The sequence below is a fragment of the Takifugu flavidus genome, chromosome 9 (assembly GCF_003711565.1).
Source record: "Takifugu flavidus isolate HTHZ2018 chromosome 9, ASM371156v2, whole genome shotgun sequence".
NCBI classification, from domain to species: Eukaryota; Metazoa; Chordata; class Actinopteri; order Tetraodontiformes; family Tetraodontidae; genus Takifugu; species Takifugu flavidus.
This window is the reverse complement of record NC_079528.1, coordinates 14,546,843-14,568,013: the sequence shown is the minus strand read 5'-3', so window position 1 is coordinate 14,568,013 and position 21,171 is coordinate 14,546,843. Positions and strand designations below refer to the sequence as shown.

The 21,171-nt window shown below is 42.4% G+C and overlaps 1 protein-coding gene across 2 annotated transcripts; it reads right to left on the bottom strand.

Moving 5' to 3' along the window:
- Positions 1-857: 857 nt before the first annotated feature.
- spdl1 (spindle apparatus coiled-coil protein 1) lies at positions 858-6,091 on the bottom strand. Of its 2 annotated transcripts, none has more exons than XM_057043938.1 (14): positions 5,935-6,091; positions 5,517-5,675; positions 5,258-5,434; positions 4,807-5,001; positions 4,573-4,722; positions 4,145-4,243; positions 2,869-2,979; positions 2,642-2,782; positions 2,431-2,534; positions 2,155-2,275; positions 1,955-2,021; positions 1,688-1,876; positions 1,510-1,597; positions 858-1,087 (listed from the first exon to the last, which is right to left on the bottom strand). In XM_057043938.1, exons 2-14 carry the CDS (start codon positions 5,673-5,675, stop codon positions 982-984), a joined length of 1,707 nt encoding a protein of 568 aa, XP_056899918.1. In that variant the 5' UTR covers positions 5,935-6,091; the 3' UTR covers positions 858-981. The 2 variants fall into 2 exon arrangements, with proteins under 2 accessions (XP_056899918.1, XP_056899919.1); XM_057043939.1 differs by having other exon boundaries at positions 1,510-1,585.
- Positions 6,092-21,171: the final 15,080 nt, after the last annotated feature.

Below are 21,171 nucleotides of genomic sequence, written 5' to 3'. Positions count from 1 at the left end.
GTGCACAATCAGCTAAATAAGCATCCCCAATAAAGGAAAGGAGATTCAGAGATTCACTTGACACCTAGCAAGTCCAGAATATCCCACTTACAAACGCATACATGCCAATTTAACCCCATGACAAAACAGGAGTTTAATTTAAATGGAAGTGATTTTATATATATATATTTAGAGAGAGAGAGAGAGAGAGAGTGAAGTATACAAGTATATAGTGAGGTGAATCAGGGAGTCAATGTCACACTTGTTCTTGGCATACAGCTTGATGTCATCCATGTACAGGAGGTGGCTGATGATTGTTCCACTTCAGAACTGGTACCCATAGCCACTCTTTGTGATGATCTGGCTGAGGGGGTTTAGGCATATGCAGAACGGCATGTATGCCACATCTAATGCTCATCGCCGTGATTGGCTTTGAGTTGGCCTCCAGTATCCATGACAGTGCCGTGTCCTACAGTCCTGGGCGATTGCCCTATCGACCAGTAGCCTGTGCTGTGAGGTTGCTGCACCTTCTCCAAATACTACTCTTAATTTTGTGATACCTCTCAATGGTGCTTTACAAGACAGAATCAGGTCCCTTACCACTGTTGTTTATCACTTCCCATGGTTTCATTGCATCTGGAGCACTAGTTCACATCAACAACTCTACGTCAGCATTGATAGCAGGAATGTTCACTGTGTTATTGAGAGCAGCCCCTCCAGCCCTGAGAGCTTTAATGCCGACAACTCTAATGAAAAACAACATGAATTTGTCATTTCGTCTTGTTTCAGGCAGTACAAAATACCCATACACTCAAACATCCATAATAATGGTTTGAAAACATGGGTCCTAAATTGAAATAAAAAGCAAGGATGCAAAATATTTCAAAACATTTTTATATACCCATCATTTAACAAGTTTGACGGAAAAATGTCAGCTAAAGTCACCTTAAATTTATATAAACCAGAAAACTCCAAATGGATCAGCCAATATCAGGAAGAGCATTACTGCTGAGCACACTCGTTCTCCATAGTGCTGACTGAGCCCACATGGATCATCTCCACTTTTTCCTTCCTTTCTTGCTTCTCTTTACAGTCATTTACAGGAGACCTGAGGCAGGATGAGCAGAACAATTGTTATATTCATATACTAAGGATACATGTCTCCAAAGTCTTGTTGATTGTGAAGATTACATTTTGTACAGTGCATATAAAAATTCTAGTTTGTGATGATAAAAAAAAAAATTAGACCAAGTAAAATCATGTCCGAACTTTTCCTCCTTTGCATGTAACTTATGGAGAAAATTCAAACAAGACAAATATTGCTTTTTTGTGGGGAAAAAGACTTAAACTAATACTATATTGCACCTTGCAGATAAACCTTTCGGATAACTTCTCCTCTTGTGGCAACATTGGTCTGATTTTTTAACATCACAATCTAATGACCCTGCACTCAACCTGGGACAAAATGCCACAACAACCCTTTCAGAGTGTCACATCGTCCCATGTCAACTTGCTATTTTCGATACTAACCTGGGATTGGGAATCTCAACAGGCACATCTGTATTGGTCTTTACGCACTTGGAAGGACGTAAGCCAGATTCAGAAACTGGAAGAGAAACTGACCACATTATATATTATATGAATATTTTGTAGTGGCCTTGCTGCTATAATGGATAATGGAAGAGGATTTCACACAGCGGAGTCACACCTTGGGTGGAGCTCAGTATTTCAGTCTTCGGAACACATTGCACCTCCGTGTCCGTAGTCTTTGTATTTGTTTCCTCCATCTCCACAGAAAGAACCTGCTCAAACCTCTTAAGCGGCTCCTTGGAAGATGGCGCAACATCAACAGGGAGCTTCACTTTTTTTCTCTTCTCAGTCAGATTCCTTTTGGACTCTAAATGTAAAAATTGATAGCAGCAGCTAGATCAGCGTTATATCATGTTGCTAAGTCCTTCATTAGTAGCATTGTTACCTTTTGGCTCATATTTGTGCTGGAGCTCCTCTACACGTAACTGCAGTTTCATCTTATCACTTTGAGCCTGCAGTATTCCAAAATGTACAAATATATGAATACATGTTAGACACACAGTAATATATTTTAATTAAAGAAATATTAAATATTAGTCTTTTTAGAAATTGGCCCACTGTACATGAAGCATGCTCTTATGTCACCTGTTGGAGCAGCCGTTCTGATGAGAAGAGTTTTCTCTCAAGTTCCAAAGCTCTTTGGCTTTCTGATAACGATTTCATCCTCTGTAATGAAAGTTCATCTCCTAAACGCTCTGTATCCTTGCTGAGAGACAGACACAGAATATGCAGATTTTTAATAAAACTAACCCAGCACGTAATGGTGATTAATAATAGAAGCTAATGTTGGAACACTTTTACTTGACAAACAACTTCCACATAACACACTGAATGAGTGCACAGTGCTGCATTTCTACTCACACAGCGTTATCCAGCTTCATTTTGAGCAGGTCAGTGTAGTAAGTGTAATCAAGGCCATCACCAGTTTCTGGTGTAGGATTGGCAGACTGAACCTTTAAAGTCAGCTATAAACAGAGACACAAACTAATTTAATTTGTTTTATTTACAGAAACTGTCCAATCTGAATGGGTTTTTTTTTTTCTAATTTTTCACTATTAAAACGCGCCCTTACCTCCACTTTCTCTAGTCTCTGCAGTTTGACCATTAGATTTTGAATTTCTCCATTTTTCTCAGACAGCATGGACTGGAGTCTTTCCACCTGTGCAGAATCAGCCCTGGATCCCTGGAGCTGCATCAGAGTGGCTATCTGGACCTGCGCCCAGCCATCCACATGCAATTGAATTCAATTCATCTTCATTTGAACAGGAGAAGCATGATATTTCCCTTCAAACACAGTACCTTCATGCGTTGTAGTTGCTGCTTGCTGAAATCTTGCTGCTTTTGCAGTGATTGATACTGGACCTTCATACTAATGAATTGTCTCTCCATTTCTGCCCGCTTGTCCTCCAACTGTAAGTAAAAAAAAACAAAACTATGACTTTTAAACCAAGGTAGTTTTCTGTGTCAACTGGACTGGGTTTGATCAGAACTCTCCAACACCGGGCCAGAGAAATACCCACCACATCCCAAGGCAGAAAGAAGGAACAGGACCACATTAAGACAGCTCTCAAAACATGCGGTTACCCAGACTGGCCCTTCACCAAAACCTCAAGAAAGCGAGACCCCAGCAAAGGAGAGGAGGAGAGAAACAAACGCCGCAGCATTTCCATCCCCTACCTGTCCGGGGTCTCTGAGAAGTTTAGGAGGATCCTCCAGAAACACGACATACCGGTTCAGTTCAAACCCAGGAACACTCTCAGACAGAGGTTAGTACACCCAAAGGACAAGAAACCAAGACCCAAACAAAGTAATGTTGTTTATGCTGTACAGTGCCAGGAGAAATGCAAGGAACTGTACATTGGGGAAACCAAGCAACCTCTCCACAGAAGAATGGCACAACACAGACGTGCCACCTCTTCGGGTCAGGATTCAGCAGTCCACTTACACCTAAAGGAGAGTGGGCACTCCTTCGAGGACAGCCAAGTACGGATACTGGCCAGAGAAGACCGCTGGTTTGAGAGGGGTGTCAAGGAAGCTATCCATGTCAAATTGGAAAAACCATCCTTAAACAGAGGTGGTGGCCTGAGGCACTTCCTATCACCTACGTACAATGCAGTCCTCCACTCCTCCCAACAACAAACCAAATGTTCACACCATTCCAGGAGACCCAGTGACTCACCACCATGTGATCCAGCAGACAAAGGGGAGACACCTCAACAGAAACTAGGTGAACGACCCGACCAATGACCCTGCTAACGACTCTCAGGTGACCACCCAGATCATTAGCATGCAAATGGTCCACAGGGGCTATATATTTTCAAGCTCTCTCCCCAGCGATTTCAGAACTGAAGAAGCCTTCTGGATAGAAGGTGAAACGTCTTCAAGAGAAGAAACCCAGTCCAGTTGACATAGAAAACTACCTTGGATACAATGACCTGGATGATTGAGAATCTACACAGACATGACTTTTAAACATTCATTTAATTTATTCATTAAATCTTCAATGGCAAGACATTTTCCTTTATATGTACGTATGTACTGTATATTTATATATGTGTGTGTGTAGGGAGATTACCTCTGCAAATAAGGAGTTCCCTTTGCTGTTGGGGTCTTGGGCCTGCTGCAATACCTGGTCTAACTGGATTTGAAGGTCCCGGTTTGCCTCCCGAGATTTCTGTGAAGGAAGGTGTACTTACGTGTTTGGAAAAATTTGTGCACAAAGTTAATATCTGAACTCTTTCACCATCTATAGCTACAGTACATGCCACCTCTTCAGTGATTGCCAACATAAAGCAAATGAGGATTGCCTTTTCTGGGTAGGTATTGGTGTGCCAACAATGTGACATGACATAGTTCACTCTATGGATTAATAGCTGTACTAATTTAATGGGAATGCATATTGACAGGAAACCATGCACACAACTCACTTAACTTGTAGCTCACAATAAAAAACACTGGATGTACAGAATATCCTTAGTCCAGTTTAAATGGATGCTGTGCTACCTCGAAGGCATTGAACCAGGACACAGCCTCTTTCTCCCTCTTCTCCTTTTCTTCAGTGATGTGTTCCAGGCACAGCTGGAGGTTGCTCTTGGTCTGTTCCAGCTGCTGCTCACTGTATTGACATTCCTGTAATTTCTGTTCCAACTCCACCTAGATAGATCAAAATCACAAGTGACTATTTTGTACATTATTTCTAAAAAAAAAAATTACTTTAAAAAAATTTCTTCTGCCCACCTTGGCATTTTCCAGGTCGATGATTTTTATTTGCACGTCCATCATCTCAGACGCCATGGAGCTCCCAGTTCGTTCATTCAGAGCACGAAGCTCTTCCAACTTGTTATTTAGTGTTTCTGTCTGAGTTTCAAGCTTGTGTTTTAGCTGTTTCTCATTCAGCTTGGATTCTTCCAGAGACGACTGCAGCCTCAAAATCTTAAACGTGCAGGACAATTCAATCATCGCCAGGTTACTGACTGCATTTATCAATATTTATTTTACAACAAGATTATATTCAGTTTCTGTTGTTCTCAGTAATGGCAGAGGAATAGAAAATGAGGGCAATTTACTTTTTATAACAAAGTATTTGAAAGGTTACAAAGCATGATATCATAGAAAAAAAATATATATTAACTGTCTACGATAAGATTGGAATTTTTGAGAGATATGTGCTGAGGATATGGTGTTCAACCTGGTTGTTGAGCTCACTGAGCGCTGTGCTGTGGAGCTGCTCTCGATGCTGCTGTTGTTCTTGAGCATCCTGCATCTGCTGCTTCTTCATATAATCAAAGTCTGACTCTAGAGACTGCAACATTCGAGTCTTTAACTCCAGTTCCTTTTGCAAGGAATACTTTTCTTGTTCTAGAGCCTTAAACACAGATGACATAATGAATAAGGCATACATTCCAATATTTATTTTGTTGTTTGTTTTTCTAGGACAGTATTTCTACCTCTAGTGCACTGGTCATCTCCACCCTTTGTTCTTCTAGCTTGTCCTGTAGTTCCACCTGCTGGTTTAGCAGATCTAAACCTGCTTGGGCAGCCTTATGGACCTGCTCCTCCCTCTCTTTGAGCTGTGCCCTCAGCCGCTGCAGCTGCTCTTCTGCCATCTAGAAAACAAAACTGATGTTTTTGTTCAGTGTCTCAACAATGTCGTTGGCCTGGCTGGGATTTTAACATTCGTACAATAGTGTTTTAGCAACTTTAGCCTAAACGTAATTTCGACGACAGCGGTGGTTTGACAAACTTAGTTCTGCCAAAACTTGCTCCGAGGGAGGAGGCTAATTAAGAAACTTAACGCATTGTTAAGCCAGGCCATAGTTGAAAACGCCACAAAAAAGAGCAACAAATAAACCAATATTCAATCACCTTCAGATAATAAACCAGTCCGCCGCCGCAATTTGAATCAGAAACTTCCCGCGAGGTTTGAGTCTGACTCCGCCTTCTTCCTGGTTACGTTCTTCCTGCTGTCTCGGGGGCCGAACCAGGAAAATTCTGAAGTTTGAGACTGGCCACCTCCTTTATGCGCCGTGGAACAAGAGTTTCTACAGATACATTTTCCGTATAATATTATTACTTCCATTTCTTTGTCATTTACCTCACTACATCTCCGTCACTACAAACGAATCCCTAAGATAACAAGAAATTTGAAATAATGATCATTATGACGATAATTATTGTTCCTCACTGGACGTAATTAACATTTAAAATAGCTACTATATGCGAGTCTTTAAGAAACTTGATAATGCTCTGATGTTAACTTAGAAATTGGAACAATTCAATATGGACACTAAAATTATACTTTATTTAAAATTACTACATTACTTGAATTATACAACCTCATACTGAGAGTAACCCAGTGTGGGGGGCTTAAATAGAAGAGTTAAATGGAGCTATTTATTACATGTGTATTTCCCAAGTATTGTACATGTCTATGATTTGAAATGATATATGTTCATGGCCATTGTTGATAAATTAAAATAATGTTTTCATTTATTGACGTGTGTTTTAGTTGTACATCGCACCCATTGAGGTAGAGAAACCAGAAAAAGACTCTACTTGTGGAAAATGGCCTCAGGAGAGACTCATCAACCCAGCCACAGCACACTTTCTCTATCTGGTGGACTCTCACCCAACTGGAGCCAAGACAGCAAAAAGGCAAAGCAGAAACCTTTTCTAAACTCTGCTCATTGAATACCGCCAAGTGAAGGTTAAGTGGAAGTACATTGGTAGTAAGAGAGAGTATTCTGCTAAATATAAAATTGATTGAGGGTTATTTGACACCCATAAACTAGTTTTAAATCAACCCAAAGGTGGGGGGTATGCTAGGAATTATTAAAAAAGCAAAAGAGGAAGAACAACACCAACCCCAGGGTACTCTCAGTGTGAGGTTGTAAAATTCTAAGAGCTGAGATGACGCCTTATGCTCCTGTTCGCTCTCTTATTCCCCTGTTCGCTCTCTTATGCTCCCGTTTGCCCTCTTAAAACTTCCGCATGACGAGCTGTGCTTTCAAAATGATGAAGCAGGGAAAGTTTTTCCGTCCGAGCTGCACTTAAAACTCTTCAGCATATGCTTATATGGAACTCAGTTATGGTGGTTACATCACATCATCATATGCTTACATAGAACTCAGTTATGGTGATTACATGTGCAGTTATTAGTAATTACATTTGATTATATTGGATAAAATATATGTGGAATCGTATCTAAAACCATAGTCATAGATGACTTGCATATGTCACTGCTGGAAGAAGCTCAGTACATCAACTTCATAGATGGCTGCTGCTACAAAACATCAACGGGTGAAAACATTGTATTCTTTGCAATGGTAAAACTGAGCAACAACAACACTATATTGCCAAAAGTATTTGACCACCATCCAAATGATAAGAATCAGGTGTCCTAATCACTTGGCCCGGCCATAGGTGTATAAAATCAAGCCCTTAGGCATGGAGACTGTTTCTACAAATAATTGTGAAAGAATGGGCCGTTCTCAGGAGCTCAGTGATTTCAAGCGTGGAACTGTCATAGGATGCCCCTGTGCAACAAATCCAGCGGTGAAATTTCCTTGCTCCTAAATATTCCAAAGTCATCTGTCGGCTTTATTATAAGAAAATGGAAGAGTTTGGGAACAACAGCAACTCAGCTACGAAGTGGTAGGCCACGTAAACTGACAGAGAGGGGTCAGCGGATGCTTAAGCGCATAGTGCAAAGAGGTCGCCGACTTTCTGCACAGTCAGTTGCTACAGAGCTCCAAACTTCACGTGACCTTCAAATTAACCCACATACAGTACGCAGAGAGCTTCATGGAATGGGTTTGCATGGCCTGGCAGCTGCATCTAAGCCATACATCACCAAGTCCAATGCAAAGTGTCTGATGCAGTGGTGTAAAGCACGTCGCCACTGGACTCTAGAGCAGTGGAGACACGTTCTCTGGAGCGATGAATCACGCTTTTCCATCTGGCAATCTGATGGACGAGTCTGGGTTTGGAGGTTGCCAGGAGAACGGTACATTTCGGACTGCATTGTGCCGAGTGTGAAATTTGGTGGAGGAGGAATTATGGTGTGGGGTTGTTTTTCAGGAGTTGGGCTTGGCCCCTTAGTTCCAGTGAAAGGAACTTTGAATGCTCCAGGATACGAAAACATTCTGGACAATTTCATGCCCCCAAACTTGTGGGAACAGTTTGGAACGCTTTTGGAAGAATGGTCGAAAATTCCTATAAGCACACTCAGCCTTGTGGACAGCCTTCCCAGAAGAGTTGAAGCTGTAATAGCTGCAAAAGGTGGGCCGCCATCATATTGAACCCTATGGGTTAGGAATGAGGTGGCACTTAAGTTCATATGTGAGTCAAGGCAGGTGGCCAAATACCTTTGGAAATATAGTGTACCTTGAAAGTGATGACCTGCATGCCGAGGGTCGTGGTGTAGAAGTTGACCATGTCTAGCACATTTCACACAGTTAGAACTAAATGATCCAAATGGCTCACTTCAACTGGGCAGGTCTTTTTTAACCTGAAACCCCCAACAGTGACTGTCTATAAAGGAAACAATGATTAAAATGTGCGCCTTAAATATAGCTGTCAAGAAGGTAAAAAGGGAGTTAGCGAAACGACGCTACTCGGTGGCCAAAGGAAGTACAGACTGCAGCCAGTATCCATAAATCTGCTCCTATCCATGTATAAAAATAATTGATCTACTTTATATGACATTACTTTTCAAATCTCTGCCGATATTTTCAATGTTAATAGTTAGCTGCGCTTTATCTTTAATATAATAAGAATATAATGTTCGGGATCTTAGGATTGGGGTTAAATGAATTAAGGTTTGGCTTTTATTGCATTTGAATTTCACCATGTGACTCAAATCATCACAAAACACAGGAGCAAATTCAGATTTTATTCACAAATACAACAAATATTCCTGAAGTTCAGGAAAAAAATGGATCATTTAAAATGAAGTAATTCAAAAAAGAAAAACTGATTAGGCCATTGCCACCCATCGGCTGCCAAACAATCTGAACAGGCAGAGTCCCTGTGGGGTCATCCTTATTTCTTCGTCGTCGTACTCGTCATCCATGGTGTATTCACGCAGTTGACGCTGGCAGTTGCGACGACGACGACGGGCGGGTTTTTTGACCTTTGGAGGCTTGGGCTCCACTAGAACACATATTATAAAAGTCTGTTAGTGTTCAGAAGTTTCTCCCTTCCTGGGACTCGCATTCATTGCACAACAAAGCCAGATACTTACATTTCAGAGTCCAGACCGGCTGGTCTTCGTCGGTTTGCCACAATTCTTCAGTGTGTTCCCCTGTTCAGAAACACCATCCTCATGATCATCACCATCTAATCTATTGCTTTCACATGTGAATTATGGGTTAATTTCTTCTCACCAGAGTCTGGTGGCTGGCCGCTGTTGGTCTCACTGCTCGGACAGTTCTGGTGTTGCAAGCTCTTGTCTTCTGTCGCGTGGGCCCTTTGCTCGCTAGAACCAGCATATTCAGTTGGGTGACCGTCATCGGCTTCAGTCCAACAGCCCTGATCCTTGGTCTCTGCTTGTGCGTGGCACTGCTCCTCCTACATGGCCAGGCAGAGGAAGACATGGATCACATGTGTTTGACAGCTGTCAAAGCCAGCACTTTCACATCTGCTTGTGCAGTTCTTCGTGAGACCTATGTGGAGCGTACGCTCTGAGAGCTCACCTGCAGTCTGACTCTTGGCTCTTCTAACCAGAAGATCTGCACAAGCATTTCTACGGTGCAGAAAGTGTTCTTATTCTGATTCCTGATGGACCCTGATTTGACAAACTCCTGGAATCCATCCATGTATTCAATCAGATACCACTGGGAAAAGTGTAAGAAAGGAAGCTTTTTTATTACCATCCCTCTTAAAATGAATAATTATCAGTCAAGCTGAATTATTTGTTGTGCGTTTTTTTAAATAATCCACTCCAGCTTCTGAGTGAGGGCTTCTGATTCTGCAGCAACATCTGAATTACCTCTCCTATAATCATTTTGATCTGTGCCTGCCACCAGCCAAATGGTTCCTGAACACTAAGCCTGGAGAAAACCTGTGAGACAATGGACATAAAAACTGGTAAACTACAACTACCAGACCTGAGTTAATTGAATCATAAGTTATACTGGTAGTTCTCACCTCCACCTCATCTCCAACAGCCACGTTACAGTTGAAATGTTTACCTCTGGAGCTTTGCTACTTTACATAGGCCAAGGCTCTGACCCTCATTAAACAAATTTACTTTGATCGTTAACCTTTCAAAAGGTGCATTGACAAAGGCCATACAGACTCTGCCCTTTTATGTTCTTTGAAGATTCTTTGAAGAGCCGGGAATCCTGCTAAACGTCCCTATTCAAAAGAAGATATTCTTTTAAATACAGAAATAATTAATGTGTTTGTGTATTCAATGTTCGGCCATCATATGTAGACCTGTATTAAGCTCAGCATTGGCGGCACCACGGGGAGAAAATGGACACCTTTTTAGGCTCCGTGCGAAGAACTGGCAGCTGGTATTGCTGCAGTACCGTAACCTGACCGATAGGTGAAGGAATTTACCACAGTGCTTCTATTTCAAACAAAACTGTCCTGTGTCTCCTAATACAGTGTGTCACTGTGGAAGCTGAAAACTTCTCACAACCATCCTCAGCGCAACTGGCAGTAATAGTTGCTTTAACAAGAGCTTTGAAGTTGCTAAAAGTGAAACATCAACACAAACTCTGCATATACTAATGCAGTCGTTTGTGTTGATGGATCCCAGGGCCTGACCCCCAACAAGAAACAGTGTCAAGGAGAAACTCCTCTTTATCAGGAGGAAATGTACTAATGTGACTGCATGGTTATTATTGGCCCTTGGTCTTTATATTGGAATAGAGGTTATTAAGACATTATCAAACTTTATACAGTAAGATCAAATAAATAAATCAGCTCTACATCCTCCGGAAATAAGATTAATTATGTAAATGACTTTGGTTTAAAAAAAAATATTGTGAATAGTAAACAAAATTTGCTAAATGGTCTTAAAACTTGTCTGTATTAATTTGTTAATATGAATCGTGTTATGTTTTTTTTTTTTTTTTTTTTTAAACAGAATCCAAGAGCAGGCCAGGACATGGTGGTAAGAGGGTCAAAGTATTTTATTTACAGGGGGTTAACACAAGGAAGACAGAAGCAGTCCTCCAGGACTTCTTGTCCTCCAGACAGTGATTAAGCCGTTGCTTAAAAAACCATCACTGGATCCTGACGTATTAGCAAATTATAGGCCAATATCCAACCTTCCTTTTATCTCTAAAGTTCTTGAGAAGGTGGTGCTGACTCAGTTACTGGAGCACCTGCAGAGGAACAGCCTGTTTGAGATGTTTCAGTCAGGCTTTAGAGCTCATCACAGCACAGAAACGGCACTTCTTAAAGTTAGTAATGATCTTCTCATAGCTTCAGATCATGGACTGGTCTCTATGCTGGTTCTGCTGGATCTCAGTGCTGCTTTTGATACAGTTGATCACAGCATCCTGTTCCATGGACTGGAACATGTGATTGGATTAAAGGGACAGCACAAGACTGGTTTGGATCATATTTATTTGATAGATACCAGTTTGCTCATGTCCATGGTGTTCCCTCCTCATACAGTAGGGTTAGCCACGGAGTTCCTCAAGGTTCTGTTCTTGGACCAATCCTCTTCACCTTGTACATGCTTCCCTTAGGGAACATTATTTGGCAGCATGGGATAAATTTTCATTGTTATGCTGATGACACTCAGCTTTATTTATCCATGAAACCAGAGGAGACAGAGAAGTTAGTGAAGCTCCAGACCTGTCTTAAAGACATAAAGTCCTGGATGTCTTCAAATTTCCTCCTCCTTAACCCAGGAAAAACTGAGGTCATGGTGTTTGGTCCTGAACCTCTCAGGGATAGATTAGATCATATGATCAATCTAGATAGTATCTCATTAACATCTAGTCTCTCTGTGAGGAATCTAGGAGTAACTTTTGATCAAAATCTCTCCTTCAACTCACACATTAAATTAGTCTCTAGAAGTGCCTTTTTTCACCTGAGGAACATCACAAAGATCAGGAAGCTACTGACCCACCATGATGCTGAAAAGTTAATTCATGCTTTTGTTACTTCCAGGCTGGACTATTGTAAACCTTCATTATCAGGGTATTATAGAGGGTCGTCTAATCGTTAGGTCACATCTTAGCTATGCTGTTATAGGCCAAGGCTGCCGGGGTCCGAAAACATGATCACCTGACAGGCCTCTGTCACCCCACTGGGTCATGGTTTCCTCTTCTCTCCTCTCCTTTCCTCCTCCTCATCAAGCAGACTAGTTATGCTGATTCCTGTGTAGTTTTTCTGCCCCCCCCTCTATTCATTTACAGGTATCGCCGCCTTCGGAGCTGCATGATGACCTCCGGCCCCGCTGACCCGCTGTATAATGTATTTATGTGTGTGTTTCTGATCCAGCAGCAACCGCTGGTTGACTGTGACTGCCTAATATAACCCTCATCACCAATTGCAGTAACAAAGCACGGGAAGATGATAGTCTATGGAAGTAATCACTGGATCAATATCAGAAGATTTTAAGACAAAGTGCCTGTAATTTAAACACCAATAACAAGAAAGAGAAATTGTTTGAATTATTTCTTCACATTGGGAAACTCTCTATATGGCAAATGGCAATCGAGCTCGACGGTGCCGGGCAGTGAGCACAGGGCCCGCTACAGGACGTTGGGCCCTCAGGCCACCCTCATGGAGCCTGTTTCTGATTGTTTGGTCAGAAACATTCACACCAGTGGCCTGCTGGAGGTCATTTTGTAGGGCTCTGGCAGTGCTCACCCTTTTCCTCCTTGCACAGAGGAGCAGATACCGATCCTGCTGAAGGTTTAAGGCTGTTCTATGGCCCTGTCCAGCTCTCCTGGAGTAACCACCTGTCTCCTGGAATCTCCTCCATGCTCTTGAGACTGTGCTGGGAAGACCCATTAAACCTTCTTGCAACGGCACGTATCGATGTGCCATCCTGGAGGAGTTGGACTACTTGTGCAACCTATAGCGTCCAGGTACCACACCATGCTATCAACAGAGATGTTGATCCAAGCCAAATGAATAACTACAGCAGTAGAAAGTCAGTCAGTAAAAAAAATCAGCCAAAAGAGATGAGGAGGGAAAAAGTATCAGTGGCCTCAACCTGGAAAGCCATTCCTGTTTTGGGGGCCATCTCATTGTTGCCCCTCTGATGCTTCTGGTGTTGATTTAATTAACAACAAAGCAGCAGAAACTGATTAACAACCCCCTCTGCTACTTAACTGACCAGATCAATATCCCAGAAGTTTAACTGATAGGTTGCTATACTCTGATTAAAAAGTGTTCCTCTAAATCATATCACCCGTGTTACAGTGCTTGTCCAAAGAGTTCTACTTTTCAATGCCTAACATTATATCTAGTGGTGTATAATGGTCTATGCAGCAGGGCATAAAAACTTGGGCCATTTCTACACCTGAGTGGTTCCAAGATCCCTAAAGGCTGCTGATGGTCACTTTTGCTCAGAAAAATCTGGTCAAACCATGGACCCAGCGCCTATGTCTTTTGCATAAAGCTTTTCCGAGATGCTCGAGGGAAAGTTTCTGCGGAGCAGAACGGGAATTGCTGGTTTCGCCTCGGCGAATGGTCGCTCTTTCACTGCCCGGGCAGAGACCATTGAGGAGCTGAGAGCCGAGGCACGGACAATTCTTGAAAATCGCGGTGGCTGTGACGCGGTCCGCTGGTGCGGTTCTCTCGTCCGTTTCTGCGGCTCCTTCCTCGTTGCCCGGAGCGCCAAAGCTAGTGACAATGGTGCATGTACTGAGGAAAAGCTTCCACAAGAGGTCAGATGGTGCACATGATGGTTTGGGGAAGAAAGCAAGAAAGAAGGAAGGAAGGAAGGAAGGAAGGAAGGAAGGAAGAAGGAAGGAAGGAAGGAAGGAAGGAAGGAAGGAAGGAAGGAAGAAGGAAGGAAGGAAGGAAATAAAGAAAGAAAGAAAGAAAGAAAGATTTAATTTTTTGATTTTTACACAATTTGATTTTTACAAATTTCACACCCTGTTGACAACACAGTAGTGACAGTAAAATAAATAGAATTCCACAAAAAACAGTAACTCCACAAGGAGTTTATTCAATGTGCAATTAATATTCAACGTTCAAAAAAAAGTGCAGTGAATCTCTCGTGCTCATCGCACACTTGAAATATTGTCTTTCGCTCAGAACAGAAACGTCACTGGTCTGACACAGAGATCCATCCTCGAGAGGGAAACGGTGGTGGCTCGTCATGCAGGCTCCAGCGGGGGGCGCTCCGTCCCTTCCCAGACGGACAGCCTACAAGCTTTTGCTCTTGTTGGACAGTTCTCTGAGCTGTTTTCTTGTTTTGCCCATGTGCTTCCTCAACCGAAAGATCTCGGGATCGGTCAGGTCCGATGCAGCTCTGTGTTTTATCCAGTGGCTGGCCGAGTGGATGAAGAGGAGCTTGTCGGGGAAATATATCCCCAGGTCAGGGCCCCTCATGCCTTTGGTCTTTATGAGGAAGGTCTTGATCATACCTGGGGAGTACACGTCATCCCTCTCACTGTCTACCACCGTGTTTGACAGTTCACTGCCATCAGACGTGTACTCCTGGTCACTGTCTGTGGCAGCGGCTGCATCCTCCAGCCACCCAGCTTTTTGTCTTCACTGTCCTTGGTGACATTTTTTTGCTTCCTGCACCGCTTTGCAGGAGCAGGCCACCATTCAGACACCCCCCCACTGCCCTCACTTGTACCCGCACCTCATTCACCCACCTCACCTGTGCTCATTCCTCCCTCACCAAGCTCGCCAGCCACCATCCCTGGCGCCCCATGCTCACCTGTCCCCCGCCCCACTTCACCTACCGCTACACCCTGTTCACCCATGTCTCTCATCTCTCCTGCCTCACCCAGTTCACTTATTTCACTCATTCCATCCCCAGTCTCACCCAGCCCACCCAACACTTCAAATGCCACCCCAGTTGGATCCATTTCCTTCCCCGCCTCACCACTCTCACCAGTCACCTCGACCACCATCTCCACATTCTCCCTCGCTCCACTCACCTCAGTCACACGCCCTGTTGTTTAAGATCATGTGGACCTGCCTGCGGTGAGACACTACGTGTCTCAACAATGGTGACCGACAACTACTTCCTAATGGGGGACACCAGTTTCCCATGTCGGGACAGTTCTTTCGTCAGGAACTCATCGCTGATGAACGGTGGCACGTTGGACAAGGTAATCCGTGCCGCGGGCTGCGTCAGCGGAGTCATCTGGACGAACTGCCCCCCCACGGTGATCCCCGTCTCCACCAACCTGTTCACCTGATCTACGTTCGCTACGAACAGCACCACCGCCCTGTTCATGCGGGCGGCGGACTTCATGGAGCTGTGGCCGATTTCCTGGCCCACAGCCAGAGCCACCTCCTCCACACTGAGCACGGAGCCCGCTCCCACCTTCACCCCGTGTCTCCAGGTCAACCCGGTCAAGTTGGCGTTCGCCGCCATGACGGCCGCCCCACAAACTCACACACTCACCAAACCAAGAAGCAAATAAATAAATACGAAACGCACAATCAAACAAACTATGTTCACAAACATTCACACTCATACAAAAAGGTCAGAAATAGGAATAAACGTGTTTTTTTCAGTCTCTCGCTCTCCTTCCACCACCGAAAGAAAGAAAGAAAGAAAGAAAGAAAGAAAGGACGAGCTATTATAAAAAAAAACTTCACTGAGCTGTTTGAAAGCTATTTTTATTAATATATAAAACATATCATATATGAAAACATTTATTCTTTTTAATACTGTAGAAATTCCACCTTTACACATTGTTGACACTGGTGAGGCTTTCTGAGACCGATGAGTCCAAGTCTCTTTTATCCCACAGCGATTAGAAAAAGAGAATCATTGCAGAATTTTGTTTACAGTTCAATTTTGTAATTTGTTGTTTATTGCAGGAGGGAGAAAATTAGAGCTACAGCCTTCTAAAGGTTCAGCTTTTGTTTTATTTCATTTAATTTTTACATGAGCCAGACAGAGGTTTAGTCTCAGCTGACTACAACAGATGTCATCACCATGAGACAGTATGTTTGGCCTAATTTTTATGCAGCCATACAGGTTGTCAAAAATGTCTAAATCAATTAGCTTTACTGTGTGGACGGCAGTTTGTGAACTGAGTGTACATCACACGGGTGATGTGATGGACATGTGGGTTGCGCTGTCCACTGTCTTACAGTGACCACATGAGAGCGTTAGTTTGTTAGACTCCATGCTGGTAGAGGATGGCATCCTGCTGCTCATTCCAGTTCCCCAGTTCTGCACATCAAGGCTCAGCACTCCTGCAGCCTGGAGTTGGCTGGAGTCTCTAGACTCATGTCTCGTATATTTTATTCAGTAGCCGTCTGTGTGTGACAGTCTGTGTTGTGCTGTTGTTTTTCTAGCCTGTCAGTTTCTAGGTTGGAAAATAAAGTTTGGAGAATTCCAGAGTGCTAAAGATTTTGATCAGGATTCAATTTGAATTTAGAGTCAAAATTAAGGGATGCAACTCAAACAAGTTTTGAATCAGGGTTTGAATTTAAAGGTAGGTAAGAACAAGGGAGTGAATCATTTTTGACGTTCCACTTGAATGATCACCTTCTTAGCTACTGGAAAATAAATTTGAGAAAAAAGATGGATTAAAAATAAAGCTTCAAGGGCCAATTCCAGAGTTTTCTCAATATGAAAATACAATCAGGTATAATGGCTCTGCTTTAGCACTTGCTCGAGCCTCCAGATCAAACACTTTCTCAGCTTGCAGTTGATTCAGCACACTTCAACGGCTGCCTGGAAGGTAGGAAATCCATCTAAAACATGTGGTATTCTTTAGAAACTAGATGGCAGTTAAGTTGAGGTCAATTATGCTTTAGGCAAAAAAAAAAAAAAGGAATGAATTGGACATGACTAAAATGTGTCCCACTGTAAAACTGCCAGGTGAGGATGTGCCAAAATTCATATTCTTACTAAATATTACTGCCTTTTTTAAAAATACAATAGCTCACATTCTAGGAAATGAACAGATCTAAATGAATTAAACAAAAAGTATAATGTAGTACAGGGGATAAAAGTGGAAGAAAAGACAAAAGACAAATCGATTTTATGCTTAAAAAGATTTAAATATTGTATCAAGACTTCATCCCATATGAGGTTTGTACAATTGAATTGTCTGTGCATGTGTGTGCATGCCAGCAAGCCAGCCTGTCTGTCTGTCTGTCTGTCTGTCTGTCTGTCTGTCTGTCTCGATGGTATGGCTTGCTGAAGTAGCAGGTTTAGAAATGAAAATACTTTTTATGTTTATGGATTATTTTTGTTGTCCATGCTTTGCTGTAGGATGTTATGCAGGCTAAAAAGTGGAAGTTGAGCAAGAACAGGAATGATGAAGTTTATCCATAAAGCCCCAAACCAAACAGCTTTTTAGAAAGGTGACAGAGGAGAACTGAGATAAAAAGATAGACAAGAAGAAGAAAAGTAGATAGGATAAGTAGATATTTGAAAGTGAGGATATTGAGTTGGGAATATGGTGTAGTCCATCTTGTTGCTGTGTTCCCAGCAGAGGAGTTTATCTGAAGTATCTGGGATCTAAGTGAATTACTGTAGGCTATCTCATGGCTGCAGATAAGCAGCAGGGGTTGTTTTCAGGACAATCTGATTTGCATCAAGGTCTCAGGGCATTTTTTATTGAAAATGTGAGGGTCTTTGTGGAGTTGATACAGCGGTTGGATTTATGTGACCATGTGTTTGTGTAGCTTTTAATTTCTGTTCTTTCCAGGTGGTTGCTAAGTTACTCTACCCCAGGTTTACATCAACACTTTTTATTGGCAGGAGCAAACATGCAACAAACTGGTGTCTGTAATTTCAGACTATAGCTAGCAGGGTATTGGACAGTTGAGATGCAAGGGTGGAAGCTGGTAACTTGTAAGAATATTTAGGGGTTATTGTTAAACTTGTGAACTTCTTCTCAAAGCCTTTTAAAGTGTGGCTTCACACTTGCAGTACTTGACAATTTTTGGTGACAGTTTCATTACACATACCCTCTCTTGACAATTAGAGACAATTAAAAGAAAAAAAACAACTTCCTTATTTCATGGGAGTTAAAGTTGAACCACAGTACCCAATTAAAGACAGCACGTGAGGGTTTGACATTCCTAAAAATTCCTTTTGCATAGAACTGTTAAAGATCTGTACTTCTGCTACAGGCTGCTCAGTTTACTATACAAGGGAAAACTAGGGAAGATAAAACATCAACCATATTTTTTGCCAAAGGAGAGGAATGGTTCCTGGAAAGTTCTTGCCCCTAGTATTTACCAGGACCTCCCACAGTGGAAAAAAACCTGTGTTGTCTTTGGTCAAAGCAGGTCAAAGACATGCATCCATCAGCAGGAGGTCAATGTTGTCAATGTGAAAATGCCCAAATGCCAAACAAAGGTGTTGATCTGTGTTAGAAAATCATACATTGATGTTATAATTTCCGTATGAATGCTGTACAACAGCGTTTCTGTTACCTTCTGAAGCTCAAGTGTTCGAGCCCGGCTGTCTCTGCAGCTGCTACACTGTTATTTCATTTCTTTGTTTTTGTTAAAGTACTGCAATTAACCCATCACCAGCTACAGCTGAAACAAAGGGAGAACCGTATATTTTCCAGTAGCACGATAGGAAAAGTTTCAGGAGAGTTTTATGGTATAATTTACTGATGAATCTGTGAAAATCTGACAGTCTGTTGCAATGGCGTGTCAGCTGCTTATAGACGCTGGGCCACAGGGTGTGTTTCAGATGCAGCCACACAAACACACACACACATGCACACTCTATCACAGCTGTGCTCTTCAGGGTGATCTCTCTTCCACAGCGTCACCTGAGGGTGAGCTGCTGTAAGGGTCAACAGTCTGTCAGCTGTCAGCCTTCATCAGTTTTCAATCCTCATTTGCCTCATATACGAGTGTACACACAGGTAATACCGTATCAACAAGGCAGGGAATTATCTTATTCAGTCAATTGAACATTGTAAAGGAGACTTGGGGTTTGGGCAAAAAAAGTTCATTCACAAATATAGTGACAATAATTTATCAATCTGAGCATTTCTACAGGGAATATATTGTGGTATCATGTGACAGTCTGATTTCATTAAAGACATTTGTGCAAGCTTGGCCTTGCACATGGACAAATTGGAGTTACCTTTGTGTAAATAAGTCTCTTACATTATAAGGTTGTTTTTTTCCCCCCAGTAATAGAGGTAGAAAATAGTAGATCAACAGATTCATTTTACTGATTTTTAGAGAACAAATAACATGTGGCTGAGATTAGTTGTAGGTTATAGATGCTAAAAATGTATAACGTGACCACACACTAGACAAATCCAACCTCAGCCCAGAACAGATCTGTGCTCCCTTAAACCTTTGTCTCAACACCACTTACTGTACTTCCAATACAGGGAAACCTACTACAGGCAGAAAATGGATGCCTTGCCATGGGTTTAGTGTTCTCCCAAATAGCTGCCAACCTGTATATGGAGGAAGTACAAAATGGATGCTTTAAAAACCTTTAAAGAAACATCTCCCAACATATGGTAAAGGTATGTGGGTGATACTTGGGCAATTATCAAAAAGCCAGAACTCGAGGCATTCACAGCCCACACCAACAGCAACGTGCACCACAACATCAGCACCATCCGGAAGGATCTGAAGGACAAGTGGGACTTCATTAAAAAAAAAATACAAAAAAAGAACATAATAGACCAAGAAAACAAAGCCAAACCATTGTCATTCCCTATGATACAGGGGTAGAGGATCTTTAACAATCATCACATTAGTGTTTATTTCAACCCTGGCAACACTCTGAGATAGAGGTTGTCCACCCAAAGGACAAAACACCCATGAAAAACATGTTGTGTCTACAGTCCAGTACAGTGAGGAATTCATTGACTTGTACATTGGAGGAACAAAACAATCAAGCACATGGCTCACCACAGAAGAGCCATGTCCTTTGGAAGGAACCAGCTGTTCACCTACCTCTAAACGTCTGTTACGTGTCAGGGGAGTTGTTGGTGTTTCTTTATGTTCTTTGTTGCTGGTGACCGCCCAGAGTGGCGCCATCCAGAGGCTGAGAAGTGGTGGAACACCGAAAGGCAGTGCTGGTGACGAGGAAGATAGACACCACCTGTGGACTCCGGGGATATCTTAGGATTGGCTCCCCTGTGTCTATCTGACCAATCACCAGCGGAGTCCCGCTTTAAAGGCTCTCCCCCCTAATTTCATGGGGGCTCGCTCTCTCGCTCAGTGTTGGACAGGAAGAGTTTGTGGAGGGCAGGTGGGATGAGGTAAGGACGGGGTACCCCATACATTGCTGCACGTAGGTTTTGATTGTTACACTAGGTTATGGGCTGTGGCCACCATTGTGTTTTTGATGTTTTAAGATGCCCTGTTTTTTGACTTTTGTTTTGGCACAGACCCGTTTGTTCCACCTCTCCCTCCACTCTTGACGTATGCACGTGTGTTAAGAAATAAAGCACAATCTTGATAAACTGTTTTGGTCCTTCCCTGGTGGCTTGTTAGTCTCTACGTTAACCACCCTCAAAAGGGTTAAACGTAACAACGTCAAACACCTGAACAAATGGTTTCAATGGGCCTCTGTCAAGCTGATGAGCCTTAACAACAACAATTCAAGAAAGCCATTCCCCTATAATGGTTTCATATTGCTTTAGTTTAACCAAACCACTGAACCAGTCAGTACTGAAGATGCCTTTTAGTTAAGATGCAAATGTCTTCTGATTTTATGGGTATCTTCATTTGATTTCAAAATCCTTCTTCTAAACTACAAGGCCTCTTTAGAGGCTTCTCTACTGTGTGAAATGGACTCCCTGTACAAGTCCTGCTCAAGGTTTCTTCCTGTTAAATGGGAGCTTTTCATTGCTATTGCTTTTTGAGGGTTTCACTAAAGCACCCACACACTTTTGATTCTAACAGATTCTATAAATAAAATTGAATTCAACTGATGTTTGATTCATGTCTTGGCCACTTGTCTGACATCTGTGATTA

Coding starts and splice junctions, on each gene's coding strand:
- spdl1 (XM_057043938.1), bottom strand. CDS start 5,675: ATGGCAGAAGAGCAGCTGCAGCGGCTGAGGGCACAGCTCAAAGAGAGG. Junction 5,435..5,516: donor AGATGACCAGTGCACTAGAG/GTAGAAATACTG, acceptor TCTGTGTTTAAG/GCTCTAGAACAAGAAAAGTA. Junction 1,877..1,954: donor GCACAAATATGAGCCAAAAG/GTAACAATGCTA, acceptor TTTTACATTTAG/AGTCCAAAAGGAATCTGACT.